The 24797-nt window shown below is 42.0% G+C and overlaps 1 protein-coding gene across 2 annotated transcripts in view; it reads left to right on the top strand.

The window, feature by feature from the left end:
• Positions 1 to 24797, top strand: part of LOC108709437 (synaptotagmin-2) — an 80257-nt gene that overhangs the window by 46253 nt on the left and 9207 nt on the right. For both annotated transcript variants that reach the window (XM_041583796.1, XM_018249245.2), the window contains exon 7: positions 15153 to 15270. In XM_041583796.1, the coding sequence (XP_041439730.1) occupies positions 15153 to 15270 (118 nt within the window). The remainder of the gene's footprint in view (positions 1 to 15152; positions 15271 to 24797) is intronic.

Raw genomic sequence — 24797 nt, 5'->3', positions numbered from 1 at the left:
ACTTCTCCACTACCTTGAGATGGTGAGGGTGCACAAAAAGGTCCTCCCTCCTTCCGGAAGACAGATGCTTTACTAGCCACCTATGGACATTCCAGAAAAGTCCTAGGAGCATCACGATGAACAATTGCAAGGTGGCTGGTGGATACCATATCCTATGCCTACAAGCAGGCTAAAAAGCCAGTACCCTTCCAAGTACAAGCTTATTCTACCAGAGCAGTCAGCATTTTGTGGGCGCTTCAAAACATGGTATCCCCGGAACAGATTTGCAAGGCCACAACTTGGTCCTCAGTTCACACTTTCACCAAGTTCTATACACTAAACACTTTTGCTTCGTCAGAAGCCGCTTTTGGGAGAAAGGTGCTTCAAGCAGTGGTTACTGCCTGAACTGTTACACTCCATGTCTGGGCACAAGCATGCTTTTGGGCGTCCCCAGACGTCTGCACTGACAGGAGGGACCACCCTGGAAAAAAGGGATTTTCTTACCGGTAAATCTTTTTCTTCTGGGCTTGTACTGTCAGTGCAGTAAGTCCCTCCCATTTTTCTTGTTATGGAGGTGTTGGCTTTTGCCAAGGGTCCTTTCAGGCCATGTTTATTTGAACAGTTATTTCTTTACTGCATGGTTTTTATGTTGTCATATTGTCTGTCTGTGCTCCTCTACCTTCCTATTCCTGTCTATGTTACTAAAAACTGCCTATAGGAGGGGAAGGTCCCAGGGATACTAGCAGAGTGAGGAGCTACAGATTTATTCTTTTGTCCTGCCTCCATAAGTGACCAGCTTAAACCCAGACGTATAAGTGTCTTGGATATTTTTACATCCTAGGTGCATGACTTTACTTTTATTAACATTTAAGACTAATTTAATTTCCTTTAATGAGAAGGTGAGCAGTGACCTTGATTCTGAGAAGGCAGTGGATGTGATCTACTGGTTAAATTAAGGAATTTTGGCCTGGAACATAGTATTTACATCTGGATTGAGAACTGGCTAAAATATAGTTTACAAAGAGTGGTGGTAAATGGAACATTTTCTAATTGGACCAGTGTTGTTAGTGGAGTACCACAGGGCTCTGTACTCAGCAAAGATAAAAACAGTACTTTCAATGCCCACCTCCAGGCAATAAACAAGTTGAAAAATTTTGAAAGTACTATTTCTATCTTTGCTGATACAAAATTGTGCAGAACTATAGATTCCATGCAGAATTGCAAGTTTGCAGAGTGATTTGACGAAATTGGAAAACTGCAGCAAACTGGAAAATGAGGTTCATTGTTGTAAAATGCAAGGTTATGGACTTTGAAAAAAATTATATAAATGCAAGTTATACATTACATGGCAGTGTGTTGGGAAGGATCTAAGGATTTTGTGGATATTTTGTGAATAATTCTGGGCAGTGTCATTCTGTGGCCACTAAAGCAAATAAAGTACTGTCTTGCATAAAAAGAGCATAAATTCAAGGGATGAAAACATAATTATGCCTCTTTGTCGGTCCCTGGTAATGCCTTACCTGGAGAATGCAGTGCAGTTTTAGGCTCCAGTCCTTAAGAGGGATATAAATGAGCTGAGAGAGTGCAGAGATGTGCAACTATACTGGTTAGAGGGATGGAAGATCATAAAAAGTAATCAAATTTCTCTAGGAGTCCCTAGGCAGCACAGGGACGTCTGGGTTAATGCACACTTCCCTTCAGGAGGAATGGTCTGTCCCACTGGCCCTCCTCTTCCCTGCGTTGACCCCACCCCTATCAGTTTTTTGCCATCCTGCTTCCAGGGGGTAGGATTAGAGAGCTCAGCTCTCTATACATCAAATTTTTTCCTTAACTCAGCTTTTATCCATGATGATTTTTTCCCTCAACAAGAATATCAAAGAAGGATTGATAAAAGATGTTTGGGCGCTGTCTTTAAAGGAATTGTTCAGTGTAAAAATAAAAACTGGGTAAATAGATAGGCTGTGCAAAATATAAAATGTTTCTAATATAGTTAGTTAGGCAAAAATGTAATGTATAAAGGCTGGAGTGATTTGATGTATAACATGTCAGTCAGAACACTACTTCCTGCTTTTCAGATCTCTTGGTTAACACTGACTGGTTACCCTGGCTACCAGGCAGTAACCAATCAGAGACTTGAGGGGTGGCCACATGGATCATATCTGTTGCTTTTGAATCTGAGCTGAATGCTGAGGGTCAATTACAAACTCACTGAACAGAAATGTACCATGTGGCCCCCCTTCAAGTCGCTGACTAACTCAGAGTTATAGAGCTGAAAAGCAGGAAGTTGAATTCTGGCTGTTTTATTAGACATCTGTTCACTCCAGCCTTTATATATTACATTTTTGGCTAACTAACTATATTAGAAACATTTTTTATTTTGCACAGCCTATCTATTTACCCAGTTTTTATTTTCACACTGAACTATTCCTTTAATGTACAACAGGACAGCATGCCTTAGCGCTGTCTCTACCCCCCTAAACAGTTCCGCGCTGCCGAATATTCATAGGTGCGCATTTGTCCTACAAAGCCGGTACTTCCGGCGAAGCCATCTTTATGCCTGTATTTTCAAATTTCTCGCCACTCCTAAGAGAGCATGAAATTATCTGGTACACAATTCTGAGGCGTCACAGGAAATAACCATTCGCGGTTTACCAGTGCAATGCTGACTCCAAACGGCAATTACCAGAGGTACTGCACACCAGAGCAAAGCACTCAGTAACTACGCCAGGTTACACAGGAGGATTACCAGGTAAGTGGCAGATCAATGGTCAGCCCGGTATATTGTGTGGATATAGAGATATTGGCACTTATGTTGTACTATTCTCTCTCCACTTAGGAGACCGCAAAGGATACTCATATTAGTAGTGGCCCCTGCTTCTGTCAGTCTCTGAGTTACATAGTTAAATCGGGTTGAAAAAAGACCATCAAGTCCAACTCAAGTCCAAATGAAAACCCAGCATCCATACCCAAACCCCTCCCTACTTTCACACAAATGATATATATCCATACCTATACTAACTATAGACACAATAGCCTTTGATATTCTGTCTGTCCAAAAAATCATCCAAGCCATTCTTAAAGACATTAACTGAATCATCATCACAACATCACCTGGCAGTGCATTCCACAACCTCACTGTCCTGACTGTGAAGAACCCCCTACGTTACTTTAAATGAAAGTTCTTTTCTTCTAGTCTGAAAGGGTGGCCTCTGGTATGGTGATCCTCTTTATGGGTAAAAAGGTCCCCTGATATTTGTCTATAATGTACTCTAATGTAAAGTGTAATCATGTCCCCTCGCAAGCGTCTACCCTCATAATTTAAGTCTTCCACACCTCTAACCAGTTTAGTTGCACATCTCTGCACTCTCTCCAGCTCATTTATATCCCTCTCAAAGATTGGAGTCCAAACCTGCACTGCATACGCAGGGACATATAGGTCAACAGGCATAATGCCTGTATTACTGATACCGATACAGTATAACCAACCAAGATTGCCTATACAGATTATAATTATTATTCTTTCCCTATCTCTACCTCTCAGCCTAACATGGCAGCTGAGTAGGCCAACCCCCCTGCTTCGCTAACGGAAAGCACTGAGAGCACTAAGAACAAGGAACCTAATGGCTCCATAACTAAAAAGCCTTACAAAAGTCCCAAAGACATGGAGGAGCAGTCTTCTAAGAAGTGCAAGCCCTCCAACAACAACACACCTGAACAATCTACTTTACTAGGGGACACTGCCCATAGGTATAGGCGTCAGTCGCACAACCCCAGGCGCCTGACTGGTTACAGGCTTTTTAGTCAACCCTTTTGGGTGCTTGATGGCCTCTATTGATAAATTAGCGCTACTAACAGCCCACCAAGCTCAATACAAGGGGGCTATACCCTCAACTTCATCAGGACCTATCTCATCCCCCGCCTAACCAGATGACCCCTAGGACATTTCCTCAGAGGAGGAAGGTATCCTGCATGAAGCAGATAGCGATTGGGAAGACGACGGCTCTGAACACCCACCAGTAACAGAGCGTTCACATAAATCTCAAGCAGAGGCAGTCAATGCACTCCTATCAGATATGTTTAATTCCTTAGGGATTCAGGACAAACATAAGAAACAAAAAAAATTAGACAAACTGTTTGGTTCAAAACAAACAAAACAAAGAAACTTTCCTGTGTATGACATAATTACCGAAACAATTCAAAAAGAGTGGACAACTCCTGATAGAAGATTGTCAAAAGACAAGAGACTAGATACATTATACCCGATTGAACAAGTTCACCGAGATAAATGGGACACTATCCCAAAAGTGGATGCTCCAGTCGCTTGCTTATCTAAGAGAACCACTATTCCCCTAGAGGATGGAACATAATTTAAGGACCCAATGAACCGAAAAGCAGAAAACTTGATATAGAAAATGTTTGCATTCAAACCTACCGTGGAATCAGCATGCGTCACCCGTACTTTAGTCCTGTGGCTAGAGGAGGCCCTAGAGGCGGCGGACAATCAAGACTTTGATATGCATGCCCACTTATCCAAAGTCATAAACGCAATCCATTTTCTTTGCAACTCCTCCTTGGACATACTACAGCTAGATCATCAGCAATGTCCACAGCAGCGAGACGAGCATTACGGATGAAAAACTGTAACGCCGATCTGGCTTCAAAAAAGAACTTAGTAGCAGTACCATTTAAAGGGACATCCCTGTTCGGACCAGAATTAGACACACTCATTAGCAAAATTACAGGGGGAAAGAGTAAATTTCTACCACAGGATAGGAAAACAAAGCAAATTTTTTCAACACAAAAGCGGTCCTTTCGTACATCAAATTATGACAGCAGAATACCTCAACGTTTCCAAAGACAAAACACGTTCCCAAGTACTTCCAAGGGCTTTCGATCTTCAAAGAAACCAAACTGGTCATACCAGAAATGCTCCTTTATGAGGGAGCACCTGACAAAACACAAGACCAATGAAATCTACCCTCCTCCAAACAGGGAGGTGGCGGTAGGTTTCTGTTCAAGGAGGAATGGGGTCACACCACTTCAGACAAGTGGGTTTTACAAGTCATCTCCATAGGATACAAAATACATTTCAAAACTCTACCTACGCCCCGATTCATGCGCTCAAGACCGCCCACGTCCCCACAAGGGCGGGTAGCTCTACAACAGGTCCTAGCAGATATTCTTTCCTCCGAAGCAATTATCCCAGTGCCTCCGCAACAGAGACAAAAAAGTTTCTATTCAAACCTGTTCCTAGTCCCCAAAAAGGAAGGAAAAATCAGGCTGGTAGTAGACCTCAAAGCCCTAAACAATTTCCTTCACATCCCAATTTTCAAGATGTAGTCTCTCAGATCCGTCATAAACAATGTAGAAAAAGGAGATTTCTTCACGTCTATAGACCTAACGGATGCATATTTACATATACTCATATACAAAGAGCATCAACAATATCTGCGCTTTACAGTCCTCGGTGGCCATTACCAATTTCAATCACTCCCATTCGGTCTAGCCACGGCACCGAGACTGTTTACAAAGAACATGGCAGCCCTAGTAGGTCACATGAGACTACAACAGATATGTATCCTACCCTATCTCGACGATCTTCTACTAAGATCACCATATCTAGAATCAGCGATAAGCAGCACTCACAGGTGCATGCAAATTCTGACAGCGCATGGCTAGTTAATAAATCACGCAAAAAGCGCATTATCACACACCCAACAAATAGTTATTCTGGGAATGCAATTCAACTCCAGGACACACACTGTGTCACTTTCGAAGGTAAAAGCAGACAAGCTGAAATCAGCCGTGCAACAAGCAATTAAACAAAGCCACTTAACTGTCAGGACTTGCATGCATTTATTCTGACTGCTTCCATAGAGGTAGTCCAGTATGCACAGTTCCACATGCACTATCTCCAGCTGGAGTTCCTCTGCAAATGGGCAAAGCTTCACCACAATCTGGAAGCTCAGATCATCCTGTCATTGCAAACCATACAATCCCTATGTTTGTGGCTCATGACCAACAACAACAACCAATGTGCTCAATCACACACTGGTCGCTTGTTACCACAGATGCCAGTCTCACAGGCTGGGGCGGTGTCTACGGGCATCACAAGGTCCAAGGCAAATGGATAAAGCAAGAGTCAAAACTGCACATCAATGTACTCGAAATCAGGGCAATTCACCACGCCCTCACACTTTGGACCCACCTACTACATCATCAGCCAATAAAAGTCCAGTCAGACAATGCCACAGCGGTGGCATACATAAACCACCAAGGGGGTACACGCAGCAAAGCAGCGTGGCAAGAGGTTCAACTGGTACTGCAATGGGCAGAGCACAACTCATGCATGCTGATGGCAATTTACATTCCGGGACAACTCAACTGGGAAGCTGACCTTTTCAGTCATCACTTCCTGGACCTGGGGGAATGGTCCCTCAACACAGACGTGTTTCATCAAATCACCAGCTTGTGGGGGGTACCTCAAATAGACTTAATGGCATCCAGGTTCAATCACCAGGTGCCTAGCTATTGCTCCATGTACCGGGACCATCAGGCATTTGCGGTCAATGCAATCGTGACTCCATGGACATTCGACAAAGTATACTTGTTTCCACCAATTCCCATGATACATCCAGTGTTACGCAGACTGCGCCTTTTCCAAACAACGGCAATTGTGATCACCCCATACTGGCCCAGGAGGGCCTGGTTTTCAGACCTACTGAAGATGGCAGTGACAAAACCATGGCATCTACCTGGCAGGGAGGACCTTCTCATCCAGGATCACTACAGACATCCCAACCTCAACCAGTTATCCCTCACGGCATTTGCTCGAGATAGCGCCATCTGGAGACGTCAGAGATTTTCGGACAGAGTGACTAACACACTTTTAAGAGCACATAAGCCAACTACCGCCAAGTCCAACCACCGCATTTGGCACACTTTTATCACATGGTGCCACCGAAATGCAATCAACTGGAGTTCCTTCAAGCAGGACTGGATAAAGGTCTTGCAGTCAACTCACTCAAAGTGCAAATATCAGCACTATCACTCTTTTTTCAAGTTCCGCTGGCATTATGGCAATAGGTTAAAACTGTTGTGCAGGCTGCGAACCACATCAACCCAACTTTTCGCCAACCCACACCTCTTTGAGACCCGAATCTAGTACTTCGAGTACTTCAGACAGAACCGTTTGAACCACTAGCTTCCATCAGCTTGCAGTTATTAACATGGAAGATTATCTTCCTAGTGGCCATCTCTTAGCTCGACGAGTGCCAGAATTAGGGGCACTAAGTCACAAACCGCCTTTTTGCATTCTCTTCAGCTTGATGAGTGTCAGAATTAGGGGCACTAAGTCACAAACCGCCTTTCTGCATATTCCACCAAGACAAAGCAGTCCTAAGAACAGTACCAACGTTTTTACCAAAAGTCAACTCATAGTTTCACATCAACCAGGAACTGGTACTGCCTTCTCTATGTCCAAAACCAATCACAGGAGCAGAACGGTCTCTCCATACCTTGGATGTAGTGCGAACTTTAAAGTTCTATATACACAGAACACAAGAATTTAGAAAATTCGAGGCTCTGTTTGTTCTATATGGTTCTAAATGCAAGGGATGTAAAGCGTTTAAACACTCAATTGCCAGATGGATCAAGCTACTGATCACAAAGGCGTACCAAGTCAAAGAACAGCCAGTGCCCTTCAAAATTATGGCACATTGAACAAGAGCACTCAGCACATCATGGGCACTATCGAATGACAATAAAAAGAAGATGAACCGGCACTGCGGACTCCATGCAAGCCGGACAAGCCCTGCGTGTTTGTGCCCCTTCGTCAGACACTATCGAATGACGCCTCTGCAGAACAACTTTGCAAGGCTGCCACCTGGGCTTCACTCCACCAGTTCAATGTCTTTGCTTCAGCAGATGCGGCATTGGACGCAAAGTTCTACAGTCAGTTATCACATAGTCAGTTGCTGCCAGTTCATGCCATGTTAGAACAGTCTATTTCTACTCAAATGTTTACCTGTTATGCTCCATCAATTTCTCCTATTTTTTTTCTACTACATGTTGGCCACCCTCTCTATATGCTTTGGGACTAACCCAGACGTCCCTGTGCTGCCTAGGGACTCCTAGAGAAAAATGGATTTGGTTTTACTTAATAATAATAATGATAATATTAGCTCCTGAAACATTGCTCTGCTAACCGGAACTGATAGGGGAGGGGTCAATGCAGGGAAGAGGAGGGCCAGTGGGACGGACCATTCAGTTTCACTTATTCAAGCCATCCTGCCTCCTGAAGGGAAGTGTACATTAACCCAGACATCCCTGGGGACTCCTAGAAATGGATTTATCGGTAAGTAAAACCAAATCCGTTTTTGTCTGACATGACCTATGCTTCATAAAGCCATGCTGATTGCTGCTCATAATGCCATTCATAATTGAATGTGATCCCTTAACAAACCTTCAAATGATTATCCCTTTTTAAATATTGGAATGACATCAGCTTTCCTCCAATACATATGTACCATTCCAGATGAAAGAGAATCTGAGAAAATCAGAAATAGAGGCTGGTCTAAAACTGAACTAAGCTCTCTTAGAACTCAGGGGTATAAGCCATGTGGCCCCTAGCCTTTGCCTCAATGTGCCCCTCATTTCCTATCTTTGCCTTCTGGATTGTAGTTTTATAACATTCATTATAGTGTTTATATTCACTCCTGTTCCCACATACTTGTAGTTTTAAATGCCTTTCTCTTCTTTCCTATTAACTTCTTTTTTTTTGAAAGTTTATCTTTATTGATTTTGTTAACATAACATAAAGTAAGAAAGAAGTAAGTGAGGAAAGAAAGAGAGAGCGATAGATAGAAGGGTGGGCATTCCCTTTATGCAATAAATTGTATCTTACAGTAGAGGACTTGGTTAGGAGCTTTTGTAACCTCTAGGTCATATGCTGGCAGTACTGGTTTGTGTTTCTGTAAACCATCTGTCCAGGGCCAGATTTACATAGCGGGCACCCCATGGCCCACTGCCGTTCATTGCCCATACCCCCCCTTTATTCATGCAAATCTTCATAATCGGGACCGGAGCAATGTGAATTGGGCACAGGAAATTTACAAAATGATTGTTTCTTCTACACATCCCCAGTGTTTTTGAACCAATGTGGGTGTAGTTGGGCAGCATGCTGCCCCCTAAAATCCTGCCGCCCTAGGCCCAGGCCTAGGTGGCCTTTCCATAAATCCCGGCCTGCATCTGTCCCAGATTTTTTTGAATTTGTTTTTGTCAGAGCAACCACGTGTTTCCTATTAACTTCTTTACTTCTATAATAAGACAAATAGGGTGGTTCTTGGTGCTTCTACATTTACTTCTTAAAGGGAGTAAACTGCAAACAGTAACAATTATTAAATAATTTTAAACGACAAACATTGCTGTTCTGTGTTTTTATGCTGTTCTGTCTCCAATCATTCCCCCGAAGGGCAGCCCTTACGTCACAAAAATTAGCATTTCTGAGATTCAAGGTTTTTGTTGTATAATTGTTTTTTGCACCAGACAAATTAAATGAAAATCACATTATGGTCACTATTACCCAGGGATTCAATTACTTGCATATTTGCTATACTTTCTGAGGCATTAGAAATCACTATTATAGTGTGGTTTTCTGGTTGGCTCCTCAACAACTTATGCCATAAAATTGTCATGCAACAAGTTGTATACAAACTTATTCCCATTAACTGTCCTGGCAGTACTTTTGCTCCAAGGTATCAGCCTTTTCTGTTTGCATCAGGAGCTTAGCCTCCTTCGCTTCACTTACATTAGAGGATATATAGCATAGTACTTAAATTATTTTGCTGGAAGAGCTCCACCCATAAGGCTTCACCTCCCTCATTTTCTAACATCACCTCTTCCTTCTATTATCTTATAAATCCTGTCTGTATCTGTTACAATCATACTGGTACCATTATTTAATGGAGCAACACTCTCAACCTGCATCTTTTTACTATTAATATATTTAAAAAACTTTTTAGGGTTAGTTTTCACCTCCACCGCAATTAACTTTTCATTTCTTTTCTTAGCCTTCCGGATTGCTGATTTACAACATTTATTACAGTGTTTATATTCATTAAATGCAGCTTCTGTCCCTACAGATTTGTAGTTTTTAAATGCCTTTCTCTTCTTTCCCATTAACTTCTTTACTTCTGTATTAAGCCACACAGGATGATTCTTAGAGCTTCTACGTTTAGTTCTTAAGGGAATAAATTGAGAACAGTAATGATTTAATATCATTTTAAAGGACAACCATTTCTGTTCTGTGTTTTTAGCTGAAAACGTATTGCTCCAATCAATGCTCTGCAGGGCCGCCATTAGAAATCACGGGCCCCGTACAACAAAATTTTTGCCCCCGCTGACGACCAAGCTCCACCCCATATCCCGCCCACTCCACATTGCAGTTAAAAAACCACACAGACATCGGCGCTAAAAAAGTAACCTCCCCACACAAGTTATAAAAAGCTATTGATGGTCAGGGCCCCCTTATAAAAAATTGGGGCCCCAAAAAAAAATCTAAAAAACAAAAAAAAAAACTGGTGGCAGGGGCCCCCTTACAAGTTAAAAAAAAAATTGGGGCACAAAAATTTTTTTTTGAAAAAAAAGATTGGTGGCAGGAGCATATAGAATATTAAAATAATACATTGGTGGCCAGGGGATTAAAAAAAACAAAAAAAAACACAAACTGGTGTTCAGTAGAATTGAACTCATGGCTTCAGTACTTCAACTTCGCCTTCTTTCATGACTTCGGGTCTTTTCACCGCTTCAGGACTTCAATTTCGGCTGTTTTCGTGACTTCGGGTCTTTGCGCTGCTTCAGGACTTCGGCTTCGGCTGTTTTTGTGACTTCGGGTCTTTTTGGTGCATCGGCTTCGGCTGTTCGGCACTTCCGCATTCGGCAACGCAGAGGCAAGACGTATGGCCCTTCATGCCCGTGCCCGGTACGCTTGTCCCCCCTGTCCCCCCTGATGGCGGCCCTGATGCTCTGTAGGGCAGCCCTCAAGGCACTAAAATTAGCTTTTCCAAAATTCATGGTTTTTGTTGCCCCAGTATATTTTTGTTTTTTGCACCAGACATTAAAAGATATAACATTATGGTCACTATTACCCAGGGGTTCAATGACTTGCACATTTGCTATAAGTTCTGGGTCATTTGAGATCACTAAATCAAGAATAGCATTTTTTTCTGGTAGGCTCCTCAACAACCTGTGCTAAAAAATTGTCGTGCAATAAGTTTATAAACTTGTTCCCATTAACTGATCTAGCAGTACTGTTGCTCCAGTCAATATCTGGGTAATTAAAATCCCCCATTATCATTACTTTACCTAAACTAGCAGCCTTTTCTATTTGCATTAGGAGCTTTGTCTCTTCCTCCTCACTTCCATTAGGGGGTCTATAGCATACGCCTACAATTATTTTGCTGGATTCTTTACAATTGGTGAAGAACTCCACCCATACAACTTCTGCCCCCTCATTTTCTAACATATAACCTCCTCCTTTATATGAGCTTTTTAATCCTGCCTAACATACAGACATACCCCTCCTCCTTTTCTATTGCCTCTGTCCCTCTGAAACAAAGTATAGCTGCTGATAGTAACAGCCCACTCATGCGACTCAGCCATGTTTCAGCCACATCAATCACATCATATTTTCCCTCCAGACTCCTTGAATTTGCAACCATACATTTATGGGTTTTTATCAAAGCTTGAATTTTAGCTTAATGTGAATTTTTTTTAACTGTAATAATTTTGATTATATTCACAATTAGAATAGTATGATATTTATGAAAAAATCTGAACATCTAAAATTTGATCGAATAGTTCTGACCCAAAAATTTTAATCAAATTAAATTCAAAATCTTGCAAAAAACTTTTGTGAGGCAAATTTTTTTTTGATGTGCAACATTTTTCCTTCTATTACAGTCTATGGGGTGTAGTATTCAAAACTACTATTAACATCTTCAAATAGTTCAAGGGACCTCTGCCACTGACTTCTACATGAACTCGGCAGGTTTTAGGTGTAGAATAGTTGCAATAGAACTGTTTCCAGGTTTTATATTCGAATTTATTTGTTTTGACCAAAACAAATTTGAATTTACTCTTCAAACCTTAATAAATCTGCCCCATAATACTGGTCCTCCCTGTCCTTATCAGTACCCCTAATCATGTCTCCTCCCCCATTTTCCCTTCCTTTGCCCACTGCCTCATCTAACCATTAATATTGACAGGTATTAAAGGGCATGTCAACCCAAAAAAATATTTTTTGCCTTCTGCCCTGGTGACTTTTGAAACAATATAAGCTAACGGATTGACAGACATGTCTTGCTGGAAGAGACTGATTTTCTAACTGTTTAAAAGTCACAACCAGGAGTGATGCAAATGCTGCTTTCAATAGCAATTACATTTACAAATAACTTTTAAAACAATAACAATCTTTGATACATTTTGTAATTGTTGTTGTATTGGAAAGTTGTATTGAAATTTAAGAGTTTATTAAGGTTTGAATAGTAAATTCAAATTTGTTTTGTTGTAATTTTTGTTGTATTGGAAAGTTATATTGAAAGTTGGAAAGTTTTCTTTTATTACACATAGTAACATAGTAAGTAAGGTTGAAAAAAGACACATGTCCATCGAGTTCAACCTTTTTTTTATATATTAACTACCTATCTGCCAGTTGATCCAGAGGAAGGCAAAAAAAAACCATCTGAAGCCTCTCCAATTTGTCTTAGAGGGGGAAAAATTCCTTCCTGACTCCAAAATGGCAATCAGACTAGTCCCTGGATCAACTTGGACTATGAGCTATTACCCATAACCCTGTATTCCCTTACTTGCTAAAAAGCTATCCAACCCCTTCTTAAAGCTATCTATTGTATCAGCCTGTACCACTGATTCAGGGAGAGAATTCCACATCTTCACGGCTCTCACTGTAGGCAAAAATGTTATTTTTAAAATGACACCTCCTTTAACTACCACAGTTTAATACATAACTGCAGGCCTCTCTACATAGTACTCTCTCACTACACAGACTTGAATCAAGGACACAGTCTGGATACGTTAAAAGTCTTCACATCCTTTATTTGTTCATATATAAAAAGTTGTCAGCATTGGCACAGTGCACTTTACATACCACTGACGCGTTTCGTGCCCTTACAAGCACTTCCTCAGAGTATATAATTGCAATCACAACACGTAACTTTATAGACACCCCTAAACCTTAACAAAAAATCTTAAAGGGATATTTAAAGGGGAATATATTTAAAAAGGAATATATTCAACAGTAAATTCAACAGTTTATATCTTCTATATCACAACATGTCGCCCTTTGCTATATTTCTACCTTGTTTCATATTCGTATTTAAAATCAATTAGTTAAAAGGCAGTAGTTATAATAAGTGCATTCACATTTATCATCTAGAGAGATAGTTCTTTTATACACTCATCATATTATTATATATACACACACTGAGTTCCATATCTTTTTGTGCATATATTTTGAAATCTCCTTAAATTATTTCATATCTCCTCATTTTTATTTTTTACTTATTTAATTCCATTGTATATATCTCTCTCTATACCTCTACTTATCCAGATAGTACTTTATCTTCCAATCTTTATTCAGACCTATCGGTCTCTCTGTTTCTAGGGTGAACATCCACCACACCTCTCTTTTATTTATCAGTTTTTCCATATCTCCTTTCCTTTTTCCTAGACTGACTTGTTCTATACCCTGAATTGATATATATTTCTCATTGCCATTATGCCATTGCCATTATGCCATGCTGGTACTCTCCTTCAGTACCAGCCCAGACAGCATTGGACCAGAAGCAGTTTCACAGTTTCAGCGACAACGAGATGCTTGCTCTTAGGCCCACGAACCTCCTATTCCACACTGTCTTGACCTTCTGGTGGCCTTCTGCAAAATAGCCATCTTCTTGCTTATAGCAGTCATTTACTGTTCAGTGACAACTGCTATTTAAAGGTACCCCCAGAATAAATACTTTAAGCATAAGTAAGCCTTGTATTTGAGAATCCCTTGAAATTACTTTCAAACCCCAGAATTACATACGTTTCTCAATCCATTTAGCCTTATTTTGTTTAAGGCAGCTAAACTGCATACCTTTTTAAGCTACTTCCTCTTCTAGCATGAAGCTTTGCCCCATGAGCTCTTCTTTCCTCTCAACTATGAATACCTCAAAGAGGTGCCTACTGGCAGAGCCGGGCCATGCCGGCCAGGCACCCTAGGCAACCAGGCCGGTCCCAGTGCCAGCTGGATGTGCGCATGTGCGAACTGCCACTGCAAATCAACACGCGCACAAATAGACCGGGAAGTTAGGGGACCAGACATGGGGTAGGCAACAGAGAAGGTACGTGCCTGGCGCCCCCCCCCCCCCCCAGTCTTTGCGCCCTAGTCATGTGCCTTCTCTGCCTACCCCTAGTTCCCGCCCTGCCTACTGGGCACATCCATCAAAAATATTTTTATAACAAAAACCTGTCTATCCATCCCTTTCTTAAAGATATTTAGCGTACTATGTTATATGTAGAGATACCTGTAGTTATGTAGTAAACTGTGGGAGTGTAAAAGCTTTTGGGAAATTCTACAACTTCATAGTTCCCAAATCTCTTTTCTTCTAATATCAATATGTACTCTTGTGTGTGCTGAAAGGATGTGCTGGTGAATAAATCATCACAGAATTTATTATATGTTCCCCTCATATTGTCATTCATAATTACCCCTTAAGGGTCTCTGCTCTATGAACAGTGTAAACAAACCTTTATCATCTTAGTTACTTTTCTTCTGGACGTTCAAGCACTGAATACTGAACTAGCGTACATTTTTCAGATGGATGTGCTTTTATATCCTTTTTTATACTGAACAATAACTTGATGATAAGTGATATTGCGTGCTACATTTGAAAGTTGATGTAAAGTAAATTTAAAAGTAATGTAAAATATGCTTCGAGCAGAGAATATATGATTAACAGGTTTTTAAATAAGTTTTTAATAGGTTCCTTTAATAAAGCATTGGATTTAATGTTTTATATGGAAAGAACTTAAATTATATAGCTTTTTATGTCTGGGTTACAGGTCCCCTTTACAAAGTTTTTTATACCTCTCTCTTTCTTTCCTTGTCTAAGCCTGAGAAGTTGGGGGATATCTGCATCTCTCTGCGTTATGTACCCACTGCTGGGAAGCTAACCGTCTGCATACTTGAAGCAAAAAATTTAAAAAAGATGGATGTAGGAGGGTTGTCAGGTAATTATTGATATTCTAATTGTTGCACTATGAGCAATGTAGCAGTTACCAGTGGATATTGAGTTTAAAGGGGAAACGTAAAGGGATTCTGTCATGATTTTTATGGCTTACTTTTTATTTCTAAATTACATTGTTTCTTCCCTTCCCATTGTATAGTATACCACGACTTGGGTCATGCTAAAATTGCTATCTAGTGGTAGACATGAGAATAGCACCCAAGCAGGAAAAAAGCAGGGATTTTTTTTGCTATTCTCATGTTTACCACTAGGTGGGGCTAGTAGTAGACATAAGGGGTTTGCCATTTTAGCAATGCAAACAAATCCTTCAACAGAGGTGTCAGGTACCTGCTATCTGGTTAGCTGCCCATTGTTCTATTGATAGGCTGCTGGGGGTGGAGGGAGGGAAGGGGTGATATCACTCCAACTTGCAGTGTAGCAGTAAATAGTGACTGAAGTTTATCAGAGCACAAGTCACATGACCTGAGGGCTCCTGGGAACTAACAATATGTCTAGCCCCATGCCAAATTTCAAAATGAAATATAAATAAATCTGTTTGCACCTTTAGAAAAAGGATTTCAGTGCAAAATTCTGCTGGAGCAGCACTATTAACTGGTGTGTTTTGGGGAAAAAAAACATGTTTTCCCGCGACAGTATCCCTTTAATTATATAACCAACACTGATACGGTATCTTATGCTTAACACATTTTTTTCATATAGTTTTTAAAACATAAATTATTTATTAGTGTGCTTTCTTCAACATGATTTATTGCAAGTAGTGGAATTGACCAGTTATAGCAAATAATATCTGCCAACATCTCACACCATGAGTGTATTGTTTGCAGCTGAAAAATATTTTAGGTTGAGAAATACAAATAATTTGTTAAAGGAGAACTATGTGTTTAGAGCAAAATCTTAATCTACCGCATAATTTATGTCATGATAAATCATCTATCAAATAATCCACAGCATCCCACTGTAATCTAAACAATTCATCTGCTATGCCTTTCACTATTTTAAACTTTGAATGGCTGCCCCCATGGCTACACTACAGCTTGTTTATATAGCTAACTATATAACTATAGTAATCTTTCTGAAGCAACATGCCAGTTTTGCCACTGCAGGGCACAGTAAATTATATTTTAATTACTTTAAAACACTTTCATCTTGTGGTGTTATTGTTCCCTTAATACCACAAGTGGACTATCTCTAGAAATTAAATACCTCGAGAGTTTAATATAGTAATACAAAGAATCCCAAATGTTTGCATTACCAATTACCCAATCCTTCACAAAAGATTAGGTTGAATACTGAACTGAATCTGAAAAATAATTTGCATATTCCAAGATGAATAAAATAATTTTATAATTTTTGAACAAAAATTTTGCAGTTTAGTTTCCAGAGCAGAGTCATGTGATTTTAAGGGTGTCACCTAACCAAAGTTGAACCCTTAAATGAATTGTTCAGTATAAAAATAAAAACTGGGTAAATGGATAGGCTGCGCAAAATAAAAAATGTTTCTAATTTAGTTAGTTAGAAAAAATTTAATATATAAAGGCTGTGGAGTGACTGGATGTCTAACATAAAAGCACAGAACTTTACCTCCTGCTTTTCAGGAGATGTCCTTCCTGTAATTCAGAGCTTTCTGGATAACAGGTTTCCAGATAAGGAATCTCATTCCTGTACGTTTTCGAGATTATTTCTCTGGTAATAGAGTCCTTCCTTTTTGAACTTCAGAAAAGCTATTCTTTTGTGTATATAAACAAGCTTCTGTGTAGCAGTGGAGGCAATTAGGGATAAATGGCATAGGGTTATATAAACTGTAACAGACAAGCTCCATCGAAAATAATGGTATTCTCCTATGCATTTTCTTTGGAATGGCTGCTCCAATGGCTACGAATGTGTATAGAAAACGGATCCGCACACACACTGGTTAATGCAGTTGGGGAGTATCCCCTTTTATTCAGCCACCAAATGTTTGGTGGCTGAATAAAAGGGGATACCCCCGACTGCATTAACCAGTGTGTGTGCGGATCCGTTTTCTATACACATTCGTTGCTAAGGGACCCGGCCGGGTCAACGGAAGAAACGCACCACCAGTTGCAGGATTGGTGACAGAAGCGTCTCTAGAGGGGGGCGGGCCCTGGTGCGTGACACACAGCCGAGCCCCGCCCCCTCCAAACGGCTGCATTTGTCAGCGGCGCGCGGTCTGCCGGGGGGCCCTGTGGGGGTGCGGGCCCTGGCCCGCTCACATCCCCTGCTCCCCCAGTAGTTCCGCCACTGATTGGTGAACTACAGGTGTGCGGTAGGAGAAATTACATTGATCCAATGGCTACACAGCACCTAATTTATATACTATGGGGGTTATTTACTAAAATCAGAAGATTTCTCACTATTTTATTAAAACCACTTTGAACAAACTCCTGTTCACATTTTTACCAAATTTATCAGTAAATGAACTCAAAACAATCTGGTGCAGGAAAAGACTCGATAAAATTGTGAAAAAAATCCAAACCGTATGATTTTTCCAGATTTGATGTCTGAAAACAAATTATTTGGATTATTTTATGAAACACAGTACAGATCATAATATCTTGGGAACTCGGTAGGTTTGAGATGAAGTACTTTTTTATTCTGACTTTTAGCAGCCTCAAGGTTTAAAAAAATCCCAAATTTACAAAAACAATTGTGTTTTTCCCTTTTAAAAAAGAGTTTAGTAAATACCCCCCTATATTTTAAATGCTTTCAATATTTTATGGTGTTACTGTATGTTTAAATTTGGTCTTTCATTCTACTTTATAAGGGGAAAGGGATTTGCTTTGTCGAACTATGCACTGCCTAATGCACTGCCTAATGCACTGCCTATGGCTACTGTTTTTCGAGCAGAACCTAAAAGCTCAAAACACAATTAAATAAATATATAAAACATATTTTTTGCAGATAAAACAACCACAACTTTTGAGTCTTTAATCTGTGTAGTTGCTCCATTTCTTTCAATGGGTGCAAAGCAAAATTACTGGCACACAGGACACGATGCAAGCAGGGAGCCCCCTGTGTATTTATTAAAGTGCAACGTTTTGGGGGCACGCCCTTTCGTCAGACATGGGGGCGTGCCCCTGAAATGTTACACTTTAATAAATATGATGGGGTCTCCCCGCTTGTATCGTGACCTGTGTGCCAGTAATTTTGCTTTGGAGCATATTGGAGGGTGCCGTTCCCTTCTATTGTGCACGGGACTATTGCTTACGAAACAAGCCAGGATGTTCTGGTGGGTTATTTATTGGACACCTGGGTGCCCCAGGCAGTCTGGCCGGCCTCGTCGTCCCCATCCCCCATGTTCATGCAAACAAATGCACGCTTGTGCCAACAATCTGGCACTCTGTGAGGTTACACTTTCTGGAATAGGGGTATGTGACAGGGAAGATACGTGTCTGGTGCCCCAAAACTTTCCGCCCTAGGTACGTGTCTGTTCTACCCTCCCCTGATTCCTTTTACCAATAAGTCGAGTGACTCTGCACATTTATAACTTAATTAGTATCCTTAAGGACTGTGGGCCATAACTGCACTGCATACTCAAGGTGAGACTTTACCAGGGATCTATAAAGAAGAAAAATATTTTTATCACTCAATTTTCTTTGTATTCAAGAGAGTACCTTATCCACATTTGTAGACACTGGCTCAGACGGAATATTGTTGCAAAGACTTTGATCCATTTTGAATCTGACCTGTGTAGAATGGATCAATTGCAAACTCACTGAACAGTTATGGCTCATGTGCCCCCCCCCTTCAAGTCACTGACTAACTCAGAGTTAGAGCTGAAAAGCCGGAAGTTCTGTTTTCCTGGTCACTCCATATCAGCATTACACCCGGGAGGCCCCTCCCATTCCTGCCCCTAGCCCAGATAGTCCCTCCCTCTCTAGACTTTAAAAGGTAACCCAGAGACTCACCTCCCATCTTTTTCTTTTCTGTTTCTGTCTGTAGCAGGAGGGTTGGCTTGAGTTCCCTGTTTCGGTGGCTAAACCATTGCAGGAGAACAGAGGAGGTAGAGAAGGGACCCTTCCTCTGCTCCTTGGGAAGGTTTGGAGAGGGAAATAATGAGGGAAGAGGGTTGACACATAGTTGTACTAAATAAGTCACCTTTCCTTTATCCCTGGAGGCGTGTCAGGTGGGTGGCTTGAGAGGTTGCTCATGACACAGATGATCCGTTGAGTATGATTAGAACCCTGTTATGGTGCAGGGTTTAGTATGTTACTCCTTAGTTTATGTTTATTCCTCAGGCATGCCTCGGCATTGTGTTCCACTGTGCCTGAGAGTGGAATTCCCGCAGGTCTTTCGCTGGCCTCTTCCCTTCCCCCTTCCCCTCTGGTGACGTATGTACCTCTTCCGTTCCCTCCGATGTCTGTACTTCCGGGTTCTATGAGAAAGCACAGACATGCGCATGACGCTGTGCGTGCTGGCGTGCACTCGTCTAGACGATTGGGAGCCGGATGGGACTCGAGGGGGAGTGACAGAGATGTCGGGATGCCGGGGAGACAGCTCTCAGGCGGAATCAGCTGTGACGCTCGGATGGTTCATGTAGTTGCTTCCTCCAAGATAGCGCTTCTATCTGGTCAGCAGCATGGACGACGGCCATTTTGAGGGAGGAGTTTACTTGTGAGTTTATAAGTAGGTCTGGGGGACTGTTTGCTCTTCTCTGAGGAGAGATCCTTGTCAGACCTGTTGCTGGTTTTCTTACCTGGTTTTTGCTAAGGTGAGTTGGTCTTATTGAGGTTTTATGTTAGATGGTTATTGTTTAGATTGGTTAACATTGTGTTTGGGGTTTTTTAGCTGTGATTGTTGGAACTGGAATTATGGATCATTCAGCCTCAGGTGCCTCTGCCTTTCAAGCTAGGTAAGTCCCTCCTTAGGTTTTTATTTTAGTTCTGTTGGTTGATTCTTTTCTTATCTCTCTCTCATTTTTTTTTTTCTTTCTCTTTTTTGGTCTTAGCTTGCCTAAAGACACTCTTCATAAGAAGCGCAAGACCAAGGGGAATCAGTTACAAGTCTCTGAATGTGTCGGATGTTTCAAACCGCCTCTAGTCGGCAAAAAGTTTTGTGATACCTGTTGAAAGGATCTTTGCAGGTCAGCTTCTGACTCCGCAGAAGGGGAAAGAGAGACCTTAGAGGGAGATCAGGTGCCCACTCAAGAATTATGGGGAGTGAATAATGATTCTTCAGAGGAAGAAGGCTTGTCATCAGAGATTGCAGAGTCCTTTTAGAGATTCAGACGACGAATCCGAGGCCTTGCAGGAATCATTTGATTTCTCATTAGTGTCTCCCTTGATAAAGGCTTTGAAGCTCACTCTAGGAGTAGTAGAGGAGGTAGAGTCTTCTAAAACTCTCAAGGTCTTACCTACACCATCCAAGAATCATCAGACCTTTCCTTTGTTTGGGGAAGTGGCAGATTTAATTAAAGCAGAATGTCAGAAGGCAGCTAAGAAGGTCTCCTTTGTCTCTCCAGGTACAAGGTTTGCAAAATTGTATCCTTTTAAAGAGATGGAGGTGAAGGATTGGACCATACCTCCATCAGTAGACCCTGCTGTCATCCACTTGACCAAAAAGACAACTTTGCCGATTGATGATTGTTCTGTTTTAAAAGATCCAATGGCCAGAAGAGTGGAATCGGATCTCAGAAAAGCCTTTATGGTGGCTGGAGCAGCATGTAAACCGGCAGTGGCCTTGGTTTCGGTAGCTAAAGCCATGTCTTGTTGGATAGAATCCATAGACAAGGCTGTTAATGATGGTGCAGATGTTAAAGAGATTTCAGCAAGCCTGGCAGAGCTGAAAGTCGCGGCAGGTTTCATTTCGGAAGGCGCAGTGGATCTGACAAGATTGTCAGCCTGTTCTATGGCTATTTCGGTAGCAGCTAGAAGAGCACTATGGCTCAGATCGTGGTCAGCGGATACCTCATCCAAGATGAGTTTGTGCACTCTTCCTTTTGAGGGCTCTCAGCTTTTTGGTGTGAAGCTGGATGAGGTTATTACTAAGGCCTCAGGTGGAAAGAGTCAGTTTTTACCGCAGGACAAAAAGAGACCAAGATATCAGCCTTTCAGGTCTTTTGGTTCTCGAGGAGCTGCGGTGGCAGGGTCCTCCCACCAGTCTTTTAGAGGAAATAGGGAGAATTTCAGGCCTTTTGCATGGAAGAGGGGTCAATACGCTTTTTCAAGAGGCTACAAGTCGAGGCCGACTCAACAGCCTAAGAAATCTTCCTGACTATCTGTTGGTGGAGGGAGGAGTTGGGGCCAGGCTGGGGGAGTTCTGTCATGTCTGGCAAAATACCATTTCAGACCAATGGGTTCTAGACATTCTGACAAGAGGCTATCATCTGGAATTTGCCTCAGTCCCGTTAGAAGACATTTTTGTAATATCGCCTTATCAGGCCTCAAAAGAAAAGAGAGATGCCTTGGTTCAGTACGTCCAGTGGCTGTTAGAAGTGGGAGTGGTGGTCCCAGTTCCACAAGGAGAACTAAACAAAGGTATTTATTCAATCCTGTTTCTGGTAAGGAAGACTTCAGGCGGTTGGAGACCGATTCTGAGTCTCCGAGAGGTCAACAGACATCTGAAGTATCAGAAGTTCAAGATGGAGTCCATCTTTTCCATCATTTCGGCAGTGTTACCGGAAGATAGGCTTCTGTCAATAGATTTGCAAGACGCATATCTCCATATTCCAGTCATAGAGGAATATCAGCTCCCGAATTGGGAGCGATGTTCGATACCATAGGGGGAAGGGTGTCACTTCCTCTTCGATACCATAGGGGGAAGGGTGTCACTTCCTCTTCAGAGAGCTCAGGCTTTGATTTCTCAGACAGCGGAGATATTGGAGAAGACTCAGGTCTCGGCCCAGGAACTAATGTCTTTGATAGGCTCCATGGCAGCAACAATCCCAGTCACGAAATGGGCCAGGTGGCACATGAGACCAGCACAATGGTGCTTTTTGGATCATTGGGACAAGTTAAGAAGAGACTGGAGTCAGCAGATTCCGGTGTCTCTAACATTCAAACAGTCTCTGAGATGGTGGCTATCAATAGAGAATCTTTGCACAGGTCTTCCTCTAACCCAGCCTCAATGGAGGATTCTAGTCTCGGATGCATCCACATTGGGATGGGAAGCACATCTGGAAGACAAGTGGGTCCAGGGTCTGTGGGCCTCACAGCAGAAGGGAGTTCCTTCCAACATACTAGAGATAAGGGCGGCAAAGAATGCCCTGTTTTCGTTTGCTCCGGATCTGCAGGGCTCCTCGGTCAAGATGCTCATAGACAACACTTTGGCAGTAGCATATGTCAGGAGGCAGGGTGGAACAAAGAGCAAGTCTCTCCTTATGGAGGTTCAGCCGATTGTTGCTTGGGCAGAGAAAAATCTAGTTCTTTTGACAGCAGCATATCTACCAGGGCTAGAGAACCAAAAGGCGGACTTCCTGAGTCGGAATGTACTATCGATCCACGAGTGGTCCTTGCATCAGGATGTATTTCAGATGTTAGTCGAGAGATGGGGACTCCCAGGGATCGACTTGATGGCAACAAACAACAACGCCCAGTGTCCGATCTTTTTTTCCAGGAGGTTTTGTCCCATGGCGAAGGCAACAGATGCTCTATTGCTCTATAGAACTGGAAGTTTCAGCTGATGTATGCTTTTCCTCCATTCCCACTTATCCTTCAGACTCTTCAGAAGGTTATTCAGGACAGGGCAGAGTTGATCTTGATTGCTCCAAGATGGCAGGCCATGGTACCCGCTCCTGTTAAAGTTAGTGATTGCACCACCATGGCCTCTTCCCAGGAGGAGGGATCTATTAAGTCAGGGGCCGGTCCTTCATCCAAATCCAGGAGCCTTATCACTTCAGGCCTGGGGACTGAGCGCAAGAGACTGGGGGCCTTAGGATTTTCAGAGAGTGTCATTGCTACTCTCTTGAGATCTAGGAAGCCTTCTACATCGGCGACTTATTACAGAATTTGGGAAAAATTCATGGAATGGAGACAACTACAAGACGAGTCAATAGAAGTTTCGCTATCTCATATCTTGGGCTTTTTGCAAGAAGGTTTGGAGAAAGGCCTTCAATACAGAACCTTAAAGGTTTATGTCTCTGCCATTTCAGCATTATCAAATAGATCTTGGGCAGAGGAACCGATGGTTAAAAGATTTTTTATGGGGGCTCTAAAACTACGACCCCCAGGGAGGACGGCTTCTGTAGTCTGGAGTCTTCCTTTAGTCCTTAGGGCCTTAGCCTCAGAACCGTTTGAACCATTGGAGGATATTTCACTATGGTTGTTGACGCTCAAGACTCTTTTTCTGGTGGCTATAGCTTCCGCTTAGGAGAGTAGGAGAGTTACAGGCTCTGTCTTGTAATCCAGGCCATATCATATTTTTGCATGACAAGGTTATTTTTAAAGCCGGATAAAGCTTTTCTACCTAAGGTAGTGCCATTGTTTCATTTAAAGAAGGAAGTCATACTACCTATATTCAAATCAGAGGCAGATCGAGAAGAAATGCACAAGATTGATCCAGTGCGTTGTCTAGTTCGCTATTTGGAAATTACGAGACCTTTCAGAATTGCAGACAAGCTGTTTATAATTCCTGCAGGATGTCAGAAGGGACAGGCGGCCTCTGCTTCGACGATCAGTAGATGGATCTGTCTATGTATCTCTAAAGCATATCAGTCACAAGGCAAGCTAGCTCCGGAAGGCTTGAGGGCTCATTCGTCTAAGGCGATTGCTGCATCCTGGGCAGCATTGGCGGAGGTTCCAACTTCACAGATTTGCGAAGTAGCCTCTTGGTCATCAGCAAAGACCTTTATTAGACATTATTCTTTGGATGTCACAGTTCCCAGCAATCATGCCTTTGCAGCAGGATCTCACCTTGCTTTTGTATCTTAAAGGAGAAGGAAAGGTTAAAACTAAATAAGCCTTATCAGAAAGGTCCACCGAAATATACCAGTAAACCCTCAAAGTAATGCTGCTCTGAGTCCTCTGTGAAAAGAAACACTGCATTTCTTTCCTTCTATTGTGTACACATGGGCTTCTGTATTAGACTTCCTGCCGTCAGCTTAAACCTCCTTGCCCCGGGCGTGAGCATGCTCAGTTTGCTCCCCTCCCTTCTCTGCTGTAATCTGAGCCCAGAGCAGGGAGAGACTCGGGCAGGAAGTGATGTCACACCAAGCAAATACTGCAGCTGCTATCCTAAACAAACAAAGAGCTTCTAGAGCTTTTTACTCGGGTATGGAAAAATATTCTACAGAATAAATAAAGCATTCTAGCTTTCATTATTGCAGCTAATCTATTGGCAATTAGCTTTCTTCATAGCTTTCCTTCTCCGTTAAGATTAAAAGTCTTTGCAGTACTTTGGAGTCGGGAATGTATGTTCTTTCTTCCCACCCTAGAAGGTCATGTTTTTATGGCTTGGCAAATCCAGGTGTAATGCTGATATGGAGTGACCAGGAAAAGGGAGAATTGTTTTCATACTTACCGTAATTCTCCTTTCCTGGTCACTCTCCATATCAGC

Source organism: Xenopus laevis, chromosome 2S (assembly GCF_017654675.1).
Source record: "Xenopus laevis strain J_2021 chromosome 2S, Xenopus_laevis_v10.1, whole genome shotgun sequence".
Lineage (NCBI taxonomy): Eukaryota > Metazoa > Chordata > Amphibia > Anura > Pipidae > Xenopus > Xenopus laevis.
This window is presented reverse-complemented; position numbering and strand designations above follow the sequence as displayed.